General features: G+C 29.6%; 2 protein-coding genes across 2 annotated transcripts; both read left to right on the top strand.

Annotated features, from left to right (window-relative positions):
* The first annotated feature begins 1,422 nt into the window (after positions 1-1,422).
* Positions 1,423-1,899, top strand: LOC136085597 (zinc finger MYM-type protein 5-like). The gene has a single exon (XM_065806919.1). The coding sequence runs from the start codon at positions 1,423-1,425 to the stop codon at positions 1,897-1,899; it is 477 nt and encodes a 158-aa protein (XP_065662991.1).
* Positions 1,900-2,084: 185 nt separating this feature from the next.
* On the top strand, positions 2,085-3,050 carry LOC136085596 (uncharacterized). The gene is made up of 3 exons (XM_065806918.1): positions 2,085-2,387; positions 2,502-2,664; positions 2,836-3,050. The coding sequence occupies exons 1-3, from the start codon at positions 2,085-2,087 to the stop codon at positions 3,048-3,050; spliced, it is 681 nt and encodes a 226-aa protein (XP_065662990.1).
* Positions 3,051-16,389: the final 13,339 nt, after the last annotated feature.

The following is a 16,389-nucleotide window of genomic DNA, read 5'->3' as shown; positions in this document are numbered from 1 at the left end:
ATCTCTAATAGGTTTTGGTTTTTTCGAAGGCATTTTGCTCGAGTTGTCGCCTGTTTTCTTCCTTGCGCAACCGTTGATTAAAATTGAATTCAGAATTTCTCGATTTGTTAAGATAAATTTCCAACTGTCCTTTTATCTACTATTATAGCTCTGTTTTTTTTTTTTAATTTTACGCATTTATTCTATTCATAGTCATCTATGTTTCATTATGCTTGAAATAAATTACAAAAGCTTCTTCATTTTTGCTATAGCATTGTGCATTTCAACTATACGTTTCTTTTCTCTCAAAAATGGTATTTGAATTGCTGAGCGAATGCTGACGTTTCAAACAACAGTGTCAGAATTTGTTTAATTTGGTCAGTTGGTTTATGTTTATTGAGTTCATTTCAATGGTTAACAATACAATTACTGAATAAATGATACCATAGTTCGCAATTTCTGCTGGTTTCACTTAAAAATCGTTCTCTTTTACAAAGAGTTGGCTGAATCACATGTATAGTATACCAATTAATGATCATCTTTTGTTCTTCGTTTCTCATAAATTTGAGTTTAAAACAAATTACGTCTCTGTTTGTAGCAAAGATGTTTACATAAGGCTGGTACTTTTGTAGCTCGTTTTACCTTTTTTTTAAGAACCTTTATATCATATACAGAGCCGTACCAAGGGCGGGGCCGGCCGGGCCGCGGCCTGAGGTGCCAAAGTTGGGAGGGCGCAAATTTTAATAAATTAAAAAAACAATAATCAGTTTATAAAACTAATTTTCACGGCGTCGCTGCTGTTGATAAGAAAATTAATTAAAATTCCGCCTCTTGACACAAACTCTTAAATATTAAAGCTCATATACTGAACAAAAAAGAGCCCTATAACACTAACATACCTTTGATAACTTTTGAGCATTATAATTCTATTATGAGTCGAACCCAAAAGTTATCTGGTGCTGAATTTAAGAAGAAAAGAAAACAGCGCCAAGAAAGTGACGAGAAACTACAAAACTGTTTCAAAAAGTGGTTGGTAACAAACTCAGTGGAGAAACAAATTATTTCAAAGGATATTTGTATTGAAATTAATGACAATTCAACAGATCCTATAATTGCCTTTAATTGAGTTCAGATCATCATTTGGAATTAATTGAAGAGGAGATTTTCATCAGCCAAAGTCAAGAAGAATTTTGCACAACTGATTCAGAACCAAACAGGGAAGATGAAAATGCCTAGCTTTCAGGCCCAGCTGAAATGGACGAGGATGAACTTCATTCAGAAATCTTAGAATTTCCAGTGGCCTCGGAAGAAAATTTTTAACACAGGGATCCAGCAACATGGCCTAAAATAACGGACAAAACAATATGTTTTTTGATTGAGCATAGGCCAGAGCAAGACAGAAGAGAATTTTTCCCAAACACGCTGTGTGATTTTGAAAACAGAATGCGACACTTCAGCTCAAAATGGTATGAAAAAATTCATCCCAATGGTAAAAAATTTATTCGCACTTGGCTGCAGTACAGCAATAAAAAAGATTCTTTATTTTGTTTTTGCTGTTTGTTATTTTTAACAACAAAAACCAACAATTTCTCAGAAATTTCTAAAGAGTTTTGTGACTGGAAAAAACTAAACCCAATTATTCCTGAGCATGAAAACAACAATGAACACCAAAGATGCTATTCTGATCGGAAAATTCTTGAAAAAAATATCAAGGAAGGAAAAACCCTGGATTCTGATCTGCAGAGAGTTATCAGTGGAGAGATGAAAAAGCGGAGAGACATCTTGAAAGTGATTGTTGATGCAATTTTTGTCTGTGCCAAGAACAATCTTGCCCTTCGGGGAACAACAGAAGACATCGGTCAACAAAACGGTGGCATTTTTCTGAGCTTAATTGAGTTGATAGCCATTATTATCCTTTAGTGGCTGAACACATTGCGTCCGTTAAAGCAAAAAAAACCACAACATCCTACTTTTCTCATTGAATTCAAAATGAGCTGATTGAGTTACTTGGGCAGAAAGTCAGGAAAGAAATTTTGTCAAACATCAAAGAATCCAAATACTCTGTTCTGTTTGACTGTACTCCAGATACCTCCCACAAAGAGCAGATGACTCAGATCATCAGGTATGTCCGCATCAGTGATGAAACCTGCACAATTAAGGAAAGCTTTGTGGACTTCATTGAATCTCACCAAAAAACTGGAAAAGGTCTTGCAACAGAGATAACTGTAAAATTGGAGAAGGGTGGTCTAAACATTTCCAATTGCCGGGGCCAAGGCTATGACAATGGAGCCAATATGTCTGGAAAATACAATGGCGTCAAAGCTCACATCCATTCTCTTAATGAGTCAGCAAGATTTGTTCCATGCGCAGCTCACACTTTAAATCTTGTTGGTGTTCATGCTGCTGAGGTTTCCCCACTCATGATTACGTTTTTTGGAAAGGTTCAAGCCATCTTTAACTTTTTTTCAAGCTTCACGTAAAGATGGGAAAAACTGATGAAAACGTTGACCATCTCATTAAAGGGAAATAGTGACACAAGATGGTCTACCAAAAAAGAAGCAATTACACCATTGCACAGACAAATCAAAGATGTTCTTCAAGTTTTGGAATCCATTATCCACAATCCCATAACAAATGCTGTCACAGTTAGCAGTGCAAAAGAACTTCTCATTCATATTGATTTCAGTTTTTTGTGTTTGTTGGATTTCTGGTGTCAAATTCTTTCTCTAATTGACCGGGAAAACAAACTGCTTCAGTCAAAAACCATTTCAATTGACATTGCCGTAAAAAAAATGAAATGGTTGAAGGCTTCCATTCAGAATTTTTGAGATGTTGGGGTGGACAATATTATCAAAGATGCCACAGAAAAAGCTAACCAGAGCGGAATTGATGGTGGCTTTCCAATTAAGAGGAAGCGCAAAGTGAAGCGAATAGCACTTTATGAAGCTGAAGATGACTCTCACCTTCTTACAGCAGAAACAGAATTCGGATCTCAGTGCAACCTTGTGTTTGACAGCATTATTACACAAATAGAGTGGCGGTTTGAGGCTGATGTCTGCTGTATCCTCTGATATTGGCTACCTCAGTGGGCATTCACTCTCTAAAAGTTCAGTGGATGAACTCAAGAAAAAAGCTGCAAATTTATCTCAAATTTACAAGGCAGATTTAGATTCTTCCGATTTCCAGTCAGAAATGGCAAGCTTTAAATATCAAGCTTTGAAAAATCTAGCCCGATCGACATTTTGCAGCTCATTCATAAATATTCTTTGACCGATGCTTATCCCAACACAACAATTGTTATTCGCATCTTCCTCACTATACCAGTCACAGTTGCTACGTGTGAGAGAAGTTTCAGTAAACTTAAGCTCATAAAACACTATATGAGGTCAACAATGGGCCCAGAACGTTTGTCTAGTTTGGCTATAATTTCACTTGAAAATGAAGTGGCAAACAACATTGATTTTGATGATGTCACTAGTGAATTTGCCTCAAGAAAAGCCAGAAAAGTGACATTGAACTAAAAATTTTACTTATAACTTGATGTGATTTTTTGATCAATAAATAATTTTTTTCGTTTAATTTTCTTCTCTTTTTTTTTTTTAAGGAGGGGGAGGGGGAAGGGAGGGGAAGAGGGGGCGCAATTTTCTTTTCTTGCCCGAAGCGCAAAATTGGCTCGGTACGGCCCTGATCATATATTATGTATAAGCGTCTTTAAATCTTTATATTCTTTATATTATGCTTCTTTATATCTTTATATTATGTTATGTAAAGGCTTCAAATGCTGAAGCGAGTAGATGTGTACTTTTTTTTAACTCTACTTTGAAAAAGTTATATATATCTTGATTTAAAATTTAGTTTATGAATATTGTTATGGATGTATATACGCCAAATATTGAAAAAATACTGAAAATCGTAATAAAAAAAGAGAAGAAAAACGAAATTAAAAAGCTACTAAAAGAGCAAGAAAACTATTTTTTTTAAATAACTAACGCAAATATGAAAAACTTGAAAATAGTTTTAACAGTAATAAATTAAAATTAAATAATATGGAAAATGAAATAAAAGACATAAAAGTCTTAAGTTTTATAAGGAAATGATATTGAAAAAGGTAACCGATATAAACAAACAATCAGTTGGGGAGAGTGTGTATGAAAGAGCCAGGTTTTGAAAGAGACGATGCCGTTATATCTAACTTACTGGCACCCGACCATAATTGTATTTTACTCTTTGTATGGCAACGCTGAATACCTGTCGCCCACAAAAAATTTCGAGTTCTACTAAAATAAATAGCGTCGTAAGGGTGCACTAAAAATTTTAAAAATAAAAAGTACTTTTTTTGGGGTTTACTTATTTATTTTTAAGATAAAGAGTATTGTATTATTTGATAAAACATGTATGCTGCATTGTTATATATATATATATATATATATATATATATATTTTTTATTTTTTTTATTTTTTTATTTTTTTTTTGAAAGAGCCGACTTTTTATGCTATGAATAGGCTGGCCTTTTCTATTTGGCTTTTTTTAAAACTAAATAATTGTTTTGCGCTTTAACGACTTGTTGTTGTTTTTTGTAATGCTTCATTGATCATATTTTATGGAAGTTAATTGTTTGAATGACTACGTTTTACGACTTCCTGAAGTCGTAAAACGTAGGTGCATTTGAATTTAAAAAAAATACTCAAATATTAATAAAGTTAAAATAATTTTTTTTTAATAATTAAAATTTATTTTTGTTTCAAACTTCATAATATTTTGTCAAAACTTATTTTGTATTACTGTATTCACTCATATATCACTAGCATAATTAATATATGTGAAATGCCTTATAATCACTATGATTCATAGATAACATTTATCGTCAAGATGTAGAGATGTTAAAGCTGTTCATTTGCTTTATCATTTGTTTTACCATTGATTATCATAGAACTATATAACTTAAAGTACAATCTGATTTTTAGAAGTCTAGTTAACAGATTATTATTCTTAAAAGACTTGTTAGTTTAAAAAATAACGTTACGGTTCATTCATAGCACAGAGTGGCTCTTTCATTGACAAGATTTTATGAAAAAGCTGTTTTCTCTCTTTTTTTAAAAAATAGGTGTATGACAGATTATTAGCATTGTTATCCAATTTATTTTAATTTTATAATACTACCCAATAAACTAACTTTTTTTTTTTAAATTAATCAAAATTGACTTTTTTCCATACCTTTTTAAAACTGGCTCATACACATTTCCCCTAATTGAAAAAAGTTGTAATGCCCTCAAATTAAGGGGGGTCTAAACTTTATATGGTCATAATTTTTAAGTTCTAAGAGATAATACTTAAAGTTTATCAATGAATATAAGTCTAGTTGAGATTAGTACAAAAGTTATTTTATCAACTTGTTGTCCCTCACGTTTGGGGGTGGCGGGAGGGGAATAAAGTTAAAAGGCTTTTTTGTTCCCAGTCTCCAATCATCGCAATTTTTTGCAAAGCATCGTTATTTGACATAAGTATAAACATACAAATGTTTGGAGACTGCATGTTTGACAGTTAGCTATCTCAAATACCAAAAAATCCTGGATCCGTCACTGGCCTAAATATAGTGAACGATATCTTTTTAAAACACTTAGAATCATAATCGAAAGAGCTAATTGATCAGGTCCCTTGAAAGATGGCCACCACGAATTACTGTTTTAAAGCTTTTAAATTTCAATGACAAGAATATTGCTAAACGAAAAAAATTACGAGGCACTGGTACTATATTATATTATGCTCATTCATGAAGATTTAGCAAAAAAAACTGTAGAAAATCGGAAAAAAGTTCTGGGATAAAGTGCTAAAACTGTGGAAAAAACGTAAATGTGCAATTCTAAAGTTTGAAAAAATAATTCGCAAAGAACTTAGGGTAGGATGGGGTAATATGGATTGTTGGAGTAATATGGATATATTCAATAAGTATCCATGGAGTAACTTATCTATACATAATTCTAAAACTTGAAAATTACCAACAGTTTCTACACATAATTGGCTTCTTTTTTTTGCGTTAACAATGTTTATATTTGATTTACATGAAGAGTTAACATGTAAAACTTGTTGTTTTGAAAAAAATATAAAAAACATTGTGTTTTAAAACTTTTGTCTGCTGACTTCAGTAATATTACTTATGGAAGTTTAATGATGTATATTTATTAGTTGGAACATGCTGTAACAATATATAAAATTTAATTAATAAGTTCTCTAACACTTATTGATAAATAAACAAAAATCTAAAATGGGATAAAATGGATATACAGGTATAATAATAGTGGGGTAAAATAGATATATATAAATTATATAAAATCCTACTAACATTATAGTATTTTATTACAAAATCATAAACTACACGATATTTAAATATACACTTAAGCTCACTTTTGCTTTTTAATATAGTATTATACATTTTTCAGTGACATATAATAGTTTTATATAATACTTCTGAACTATTTACATTAAGATCATAATTCAAATTTGTTTTCCCTAAAAGGCTAGGGTAAAATTTAAACTCCCATCTAAATGTTTTATATTTTATTTTTGTATTCCTCTTTACTTTATAATTAAATTATAGACTTTATATAACTAAAGTTTGTTTTAAAATACTTTAGATAAAATAATAAGACTAAAATAAATTATTATGCCTCGTGAATACCAAAGCAAGACTATTGGTACATATGATCACAGCAAATTAATGACTGCCATACATCTTGTTAAGGAAAGAGAATCAGTACACAGTGTATCAAAGTCTTCTGGAATTCCTTATGGGACATTATACAGACGATCCAATGATCAAATCCAAAGGAATGACAAAAGAATTGGAAGCGATCGTGGGTTTGTTTTAAATAATACTGAGGAAAATCTTCTAGTAGAAGCCCTGATGTACTTAGCTGATAAGGGTTTTCCACAAGATAGAGGGGTAATTCAATATGAAATCATCCAGACCATGACACCCTTACATCTCAGAATTTATTCATTTTTACCTCGCTTGCAGTCCATATTAAAAAAGATAATAACTGCGAAAATTTTAGTTAAAAGTACACATGGGCTCCAGAGATATCGACAGTTTAAATAATGCTGACTCAGCATTTTAGTGGTTATATGAAGCAACTACAAAGCAACTTTGACATATAGTATCTTCATAATGGCTTGGGGAAACTTCCCGCAAGTAAAAATCTATTGGTACTCTAATAGATTTTTACTTGCGGAATCCAAAACGAGCACCCTCAAGACTCGATTGCCTCAGGAAATATCTCTTTTATCCAACTTTGTTAAAAATTATTGACTTGTAAATTCATAATTTTTGGAGGTAAAATGAAGGCTGTAGCCCAAAATCCCGAATAAAAAGTTTAATTGTATATCTTTATTTTATCTTAGATCTACTAAAAAAAGTTAGATTCATTAACTGTCTTTCTAATACTTGGTCAAAATTTGCGTTTAAAAATTGCGTCTTTTTAGAAAAATTTAAATTTTGTAACGAAAGCAATTGAAATGTTTTTAAAAAGATTTATTTAAATAAAACATCAAATAGTGTTATTTATTGACTAGTTTAGGACGTTTATAATCATAGGCCAAGGGAGGGCCAGGGGACCTCTAACCAATTCTGTCCCCCCTCCCATCTCCCTGGTTGTTTTTTTTTTTTAAGGCATTAAAAGATATAATAATAAATAATTATTAAAATTCAATTTAAAAACATAATTTTTTTTTTTAGTTTAAGTTTGAGAAACAATTTTTTTCATTATTTACCTCTTATTTTAAAGTAATCACTCAAAACTACCCAGTGATAAATAAAACCGCGTCCCACATGGGTTCCACGTGGGTCCGAGTGGGATTGATGGGATTTACGTGGGACGGACTGTCACGGAGAAAACTGTCCGCGGAGTAAGTTGTCCGATCGGACATTTTATTCCGGAGTAGAACGTCCTAGTTTGTCCTATCCGTCCGTCTAGGACAATTTACTCCGGAGCAAACTGTCCTACGTTGGAGTAAACTGTCCTACTTTTTTGCGGATTATTTACTTCGGACCGCTCGAGCGATGTGTTTTAGCGTTTGTTTAAACGATGGTTTGAGAACTCGCGCATTATTCTGCGGCATAAAGAAAACTTTAACACTTTATATACTAAGCATAATATTATTATAATTAATATTATGCGTCATGTAACTTATACAAATAAACCTGAAGCTTGATAGTTCACAAGGTCATTTTTTTACCGGTTAAAAAGTTTAAAAAAATTAAAAAAATGTTAACACTGACATGTTTAAATCTTTATATTTCGTTTAAGGTTTTAAGTAAAGCAGTAAAAAATAAAAATTATGTTTTTTATGTTATCTTGTTTGAAATTTATTCTAGATTCAGAATTAGAGCCGTAACCACAAATTTGATATTAGGGGGCCCTAGGGTTCTTTAAAAGGAGGAAGGGGATAAAAAATTTGTTAAAATTATTTTATGTATATGTTTTTCCTTTATAATTATAATTTTTTCTTGAGGGGCCAAGGCTCCCCCGGTAGTAACGGCTCTGAGAATATATATACATTTATATAATTAGAATGTATATATTCAATATTATAAGAATAATTGATTTTTTTTAAAGTGAAGTTGTTTCAGCTCCAATAGCAACGCCCATATCAAAGCCAATTTCCTGATTTTTAGTAAACTAAATTTTTTATTTAGTACCTAATTTTTTTTGCAACCTTTATTTCAATTTATTTAGTACCTAATTAACTTTTGGCACATATATTACCAATATATATTTTTTAAATGTGTTTTAAACAGAATTCTTTTTTTTGACCTTGTACAAAACATAAAATTAAAAATGAAAACTTAAAATTTTCATGGTGTACTCTTCTACAATTACTTAAGGGACTGTAGCAGAATCACAGTAAACTCATGATTATATTTTAAGTTTTGAACAACTATCTTAAATAAAAAATGGATTTTTTTTTTTGCTTTAACTGCTTAAATCTGCCATTATGATAGAAAAATTTTTATGGAAAATTTCCAGTAAAAACGTTTTAAAACATTGTAGTGCTTGTTCTTCTAAGGTGATAAGTAAGATGTTTACTATGACAAAAACAAATAATTTACTTTCTCTGCTCTTTGCTAGAAATAATCTCAACCCATAAACCCTCTTTGCTAGAAATAATCTCAACCCATAAACCCTTCTTTGCCATATTTTTTTATTGATTACCTTTCATTCTAAACCTGGAAAATATATATTCATTGGGAGTACAACTAATGGGATAGACCCCTTTAGCTAAGTAAATATTAACATCGAGAAATTCTTGTTCTTCTTTTTCATCATTTACTTAATCCATTTTATTTAAGAAACTAAAGTAAGTTTTTTTTAAATTGCATCTACCAAACTGGTTGACTTTGTTAACCAAATTATATATTTTGACAAAATTGCATTTTGACAAATTTTATCATTGCTATTTGTAATGATACAAATAGCAATGATAAAAATAAAACAACCAACTGAAACAATTACAAGAATGATAAGATAATTTTCTAATAAAAAAAAAAACATTTATTTTTAAACAACAATAATAAGCTAAAGCAGTTGGAAACAGCTTTAGTTTGTCACTATTCTATTAAATAAACCGTTCCATTAATGAAACACAACTGTATAAACAATGATGATATGTTTGCTTGATTAGATAAGGTATACTTTGTTGGGTTTAAGAAATAGTATAACATACATATTATAGTAGAGTAAATAAGTGTAAATAAATAATGGTACAAAACAGCAATAAGATATTATCTAACTACAGTTAAATCATATTTTGCAAAGTTACCTGAAAATAAAACTAATCCTACCTTTATTGAGTTGAATTCAATTTTTCCTTAACTGTTGGTGAATGATTAATAAAGCAAACTTAAATTCATAGAAGTTTACTAAATTAAAACCATATTTCAACAGTAGGCAAACTAAAATAAAATAATGGCAAAGTTAAAATCAATGAAATAATGGAATAAAAAAGAATCATTTCTTTAAATATAACTAATAATAAAAATAAATCAAAAACTACAAGTCTTTCAAACCTTATAACAAAAAACTTCTTCAAACTCCAATCATAAATAAAAAAAAAAATAATAATAAATCCAAATAAACAAATAAAGCTCCAGCATAAATAAAATTATAGACAAAAAAAGGACAGTTATAAGACAAAATAAATATAAAGAAGAAGAAGAGCAATAACCCTTTAAATGTTACTCTTTAAGCTAGAACTACTTTTTAAGCTAATGCTACATTTTAAGTTAATACTACTCTTAATCTTTCTTACTATAATGAAATGTCTTCATAATTACTTTTATTTATGCTATTATTTATACTTTTTATATCCAGAAGTTAACTGCAAGAATCACACAAAAAATCATCAAAGCTGCTTTCCGAAATGTTGATCAAACAGTTCAAGTGATATAACTCATTGCATTTCAAACATTTAATCATTTTGCCTTCAGCAAGCATCCGACAAGAACAGAAAATTTCTATGACCTCAATACGACTAACACACCCCCTTCCTACACTTACACTAGCAGTTGGGAACATGGGAAGAACCTGTTCTTAAAGGCTTTTTAATAAATGATCGCGCATTATACTTTGCTTAAACAAACAATGTTCTAGTTGTATCTGCTTAGTTAAAGCTGTAGCAAAAGCATTAGCAAATAAGCCACAATCACTCCCTCCTTTCTGCTGTTGAACATCCATTATTTTAATGGCATTATTTTTTTCAGGACATGTTAAAAGAGCAGCCACCTGTTTTTTTCCTTGATAACCCAATGCAACAAGCTGTCATAAACATGAACTTCATTTAATTTTCGTGTTCCTATATTGCTAATTGCAAACCAGTGCCCATATCCATCGTGAAGTATCTGGATAAAAGGACTTCTCATAGTAACAAATGATATATTTAATCCTAAGATTGGATCTTGAAAACCAGAAATTAATGATTGTGCCTTTAAAATATTTTGTAAGGCAAAAATTATGTTATCTGTTAGCCACTTGTTCTCACTCCGAAGAATATTTTTTTCCACTAAATTCAACTCAAATAAACTATTTTTTATCCACAATACTTTGTTCTCTCCTTCTTTGGATGCAATTTTGAAGGATTCTACTTCAATTGAATTTATCTCAATGTTGTGATCATCATTGGATTCATTTGTTTCATAACATTTTTGCTTTGCTGGTTTACAATAATCATGCTCATCATAGCAGCATTTTGAGGGTTGCATTGACATTGTAATTGGAATAGATTTGGTACTAGGTGTTAAAAATGCATGAGATGTTTTATTCTGGTTGTTGTTGTTGCTTGTAGAAGAGCTTATGGTTGAAACTGAATAAGTATTTGATGGAACATTAACAGAAGTTGTATGTCTACTATCAACCATACTACTTACCTTACTACAAGTAAGAAGATATTCTTGAAGAGAATCAGCCTCTGGTGTTAAGGTTTTTTCTTCCACTTCTATATGGTTTGATGTGGGAACCATTAACTTTCTTCTCCTTCAAGGTGGCTATCTCTTGTAAGAGATATGATCCTTTTCCTAAATTTTTTACGATACAGAAAGGTCCAAGCCATCTGAAATCTAATTTGCCTTCTTTCCTTTTTTTCTGCGTAAAATCCTTGATAAGGACTTTGGACCGGATGGCATAAACAAATGGATTTACATGCTTCTTGTTATAATTTTCTTTCTGCTTTTCATGAGCCGTTTCAATGTTTTGTTTAGCTTTTTGCAGCAGATTTGATCTAAAGTATAAACAATTATTGTAAAACTTCAAAATATATTTATAATGAAAGAAAAAAGAACATTTTGCATATCAAAACTCTAAGAAAAAACCTTGAAAAAAATCACTGTTACATTAATGTTCTACAATCATATTTTAACAAACCAGTAAATGCTTTATACCTTTCCTCAATTATTTTATTCATAAAATGTTGGTTGCTTTCAGGTCTTGTGTTAAAATCAATTAACATTGATTGAGGAGATTCTTCTGCAACTTCTAATTCTCTAGGAAGTATGGGCTTCCTTCCGAACATTAACTCAAAGTGAGTGTATTTTAGAGACTCTTGCCTTGATGTATTGTATGCAAAAATACAAGCATTCAAATGAGTATCCTATGTAATGTGGCGATCATTGCAAAATTATACAAGCATTAACTGGATGGTTTGATTGAACCGCTCATCTAAACCATTAGCCTAAAACACAAGATGATTAAATCCAAGATTTTAAAAATAGACAGCTCTTATACACAAACTGAATTCAAATTTTTAAACCTGTGGATGATAGGCTGTGGTAAAATGATGTTTTATATTTAACAAAGACATTAGTTCCTTGTTTATTTGGTTGTAAAACTCTGTGCCTTGGTCAGAGGTAACAACTTTTGGTATACCCATTTGCATGAACAACTGAAATATTTAAAAAATTCTATTGCAATGCCACTTGCTAATTTTGATTTTAGGGGAAATGCTGCTACCCACTTTGTGCAATAATCAGAGATAGTAAGAATATATTTATTTTTATCAGATGTTACAGGAAGTGGTCCTACTAAATCAATTCCAATATGAAACCATGGTGACTGTACTTTAATAGGATGAAGCTCTGGACTAGTTTTTTCGAATTTTCGCATATTTGTGTGCTGACACTGTTCACAGCTTTTAACCTATGTTATGTGTAACTTGCAAATTACAAATTCTAGCATATGGTATATATTAATATTCTGATGTCACAGGACTTAAATTTAGAACTATTTAAGAACATACTTTAAAAAAATTTCACATAATACAATATATAATATATGTATATATTATACATTATTGCATTATAAAAAAATAGATACACATTGGTTACAGATATGATAGCAATACTAAAATATGTATCAGGTAGTAATTATACTTATATTCTATAAAAGTGTTGTTATTTGTAAAATAGATTAACATTTTGAACAACTTAAAGTTTTAAGAACTTGTTTCAAATCTTCTATCATTCAATTATTAAAATTTTCTTTATATTTTAAAAAATAACATGGTATTACATTATATATATATATATATATATATATATATATATATATATATATATATATATATATATATATATATATATATATGTATATATATATATATATATATATATATATATATATATATATATATATATATATATATATATATATATATATATATATATATATAATATATAAATGCCATATTAATGTTGATAACAATGATGCAATATAAATACAGCATAATCTACATCTTTGAAAATTCCTGGCCAGTAAAAACATTCTGACACCTTGTAAAAAGTTTGTGTTCTACCAAGGTGACCAGCAGTAGGTTCGCTATGACAAAAATAAGCAATTTGTTTTCTTTGCTCTTTGCTAAAAATCACTTCCACTTTTAAAATGATGGTACAAACTCAGCCGCAATTCATAAAATTACACTATTCTCTAGGTCGGATAACTTACTCCAAGCTAGGACATTCTACTCCGGAGTAAAATGTCCGCTCGGACAGTTTACTTCAGCGGACAGTTTTCTCCGTGACAGGACTTTCCCATGTGGTATCCGTATGGAAATTTGTCACTTAAAACCCATGTGGGTAATCCCACATGGGTTACATGTGGGAACCATATGGTATTTACTGACATGGGAAATCCCATGTGGGTTTCTTGTGGGATTTACATGGGAATTTATTTGAAGGCTGGAAACTAAAAAAACCTTAAATTTTAAAATCGACATTGCATTACGACGAGGCTTCATTTATACTGTGTAAATATATTTTATATTATTTTAGAGAATGGAAAGCAAATATGTAAGTACCACGAATAATATTTTATTTCTTTATGGAAATAAGATTAAGATTTGTGCAAATAGACATATTAGGATAATATAATAGGAATGCAGGTTTAAAAGTCAAAGAATTTCCATTTGAAATGGGAATTCTTTGACTTTTAAATTCCATATTACTCCAACAATCCATATTACCCCATCCTACCCTAAGTTCTTTGCGAATTATTTTTTCAAACTTTAGAATTGCACATTTACGTTTTTTCCACAGTTGTAGCACTTTATCCCAGAACTTTTTTCCGATTTTCTACAGTTTCTTTTGCTAAATCTTCATGAATGAGCATAATTAGTTCAAATTCAAGACTTAGTTAAAGTTCAAGTTAAATTTCTTATTTTTTCATTGTTTTTTCACTATTTTATATTTATTTGTTCAAATTTGTTAACTAGTACTAATTCTTACCACAGTAAGAATGTTTATTATTGTTGAATGTGATTTTATTAGTAACTTAATTTTATTTTCAACATATTTTGGCAACACCCTTTACATTTTAAATGACGACAGCTTTACTTTTCTATTGATCATAAATTTATTGCATTTCAATAACTCAGATCGAATCTTAACTGAATTATTGTAAGCTTTGTAAGGTTTTGTTGTATATCAAAAGGTAAATAAAGTAAAAATAATATATATATATATATATATATATATATATATATATATATATATATATATATATATATATATATATATATATATATATCATTAAAACAAGAAAATAAATACAAAATCTCACTTTAAAACGAATACCATTAACATTGTGATGATAGTAGCATTAGGAAACTAGTATTTATGTATTATTATTATACTATAAATAAATAGTTTTTTAATTTGTATTATAAAATAGAGTCTTACAACTGATAATTAATGGAAATAAATACAAATTATAAAAATCATGCAAGCTTCATTTATTATTTCTAAGTACTATATTAATGTTAGTCTACAAAGTTAAAATCAATTTAGAGCATCGTTATTAGTTCTTTTGCAATTGGCACATCCACCTCTGTCTCTCGAATTTATAAATAGGTGGTCGAAGCTTGCTCAATAGATAGGTTCTCAGCATTACAATGCTTTTTTCTTACACTTTCTAAAGAGAAATATGGCAAATTGATTTCTTATTTTACCTAAATCATAGGGTCATCTATGCATAATGATGTCAGATGATGACCTGGTTTATTGAACGCCATCCCCCTTTATCAAACCCTGTCAATTATTTGCCATCTCCTATTCATAATGATGTCAGTTTTTGTTATCATATTATGATGGTATATCAGAATTGTTAATATAATATAAAAAATGCATATACCATCAATTTTTTTCTTGTTTAATTATACATTTATTCTCAAGAGTACTCAATTAAAGTAAAAAAACAAACATAAATTGTTCTTTCGGATAAGCAAGCTTATTTCTAAATTTAAATTGTTTTAAATTTTTAAGCAACAAAAGCAAGAAGTTTTTATACCACATTGTTAATGTAAATACCTCTAAAACCTGCTCATAGATACCATAAATAGTTTTACTTTATTTTTAAATAAAATGTTTTACTTTTTTTTTAATACATTTTTTTAATTGACATTGTTTTGGTCTCAACATCCCCTCCCCATTGTCAATTATTGTTAAACTTTTCAGCTCACACCGCCCCTCTATCTACTGGCATCATTTATGGATGACCCGATAGCCTAAATATTAAATATATATTTATATATATTTATATATATTTATGACACCTTTTGATATACAACAAAACCTTACAAAGCTTACAATATTTCAGTTTAGATTCAATCTTAGTTAAGCTGTCGTCATTTAAAATATAAAGGGTGTTGTCAAAATATGTTGCAAATAAAATTAAGTTACTTATAAAATCATGTTCAACAATGATAGACATTCTTACTGTAGTAAGAATTAGTACTAGTTAACAAATTTGAACAAATAAATATAAAATAGTGAAAAAACAATGAACAAATAAGAACTTTAACTTCAATTGGTACTAATTTGTTCAAGCATAACCTTAAAAAACAAGTTTATGTAATAAATTTTATGTAGGGGAGACCGGGGCTAGTTGGCCGCAAGAGTAAGTTGACGAACTGCGTTTATCTTTAGAGCCTTTCATCAGAAAGTGACAAAATTTACTCAGAAACTTCCTTATTGACCATTTCATCATTCACTGTAGTACTGTCAGGACTCGCGCATGCGCATGGGAGATATTGAGATTTATGCGTTTTTTGGACAAAAACGTAACTTTTAGAACATCGCTTCCTTATTACTTTACAAAGAATTTTTTACGGGGTAAGTTGGCTCATAGCATTTACTATGGAAAAAAAATATTTATTTTTATAAAATTAATTTTTTTTTTTTTTTAATTTTTAACAATATTGAAAATATTTATTCTTACAAAAAAATTGAAAAAAAAATTTTTTTAGTTTTTTTTTCCACAGATAAAAGGTGGGCTACTGTTTGGCTTTTATACGGACTAATATTTGGTACCACCTAAAAGTAATATTAAATTTTAAGATAAAATTGTTGCAAAAATTAATTTAAAAAAAAT

Source organism: Hydra vulgaris, chromosome 09, assembly GCF_038396675.1.
Source record: "Hydra vulgaris chromosome 09, alternate assembly HydraT2T_AEP".
NCBI classification, from domain to species: Eukaryota; Metazoa; Cnidaria; class Hydrozoa; order Anthoathecata; family Hydridae; genus Hydra; species Hydra vulgaris.
Note: the sequence above shows the minus strand (reverse complement) of the source record. Positions and strands in the feature narration are given on the sequence as shown.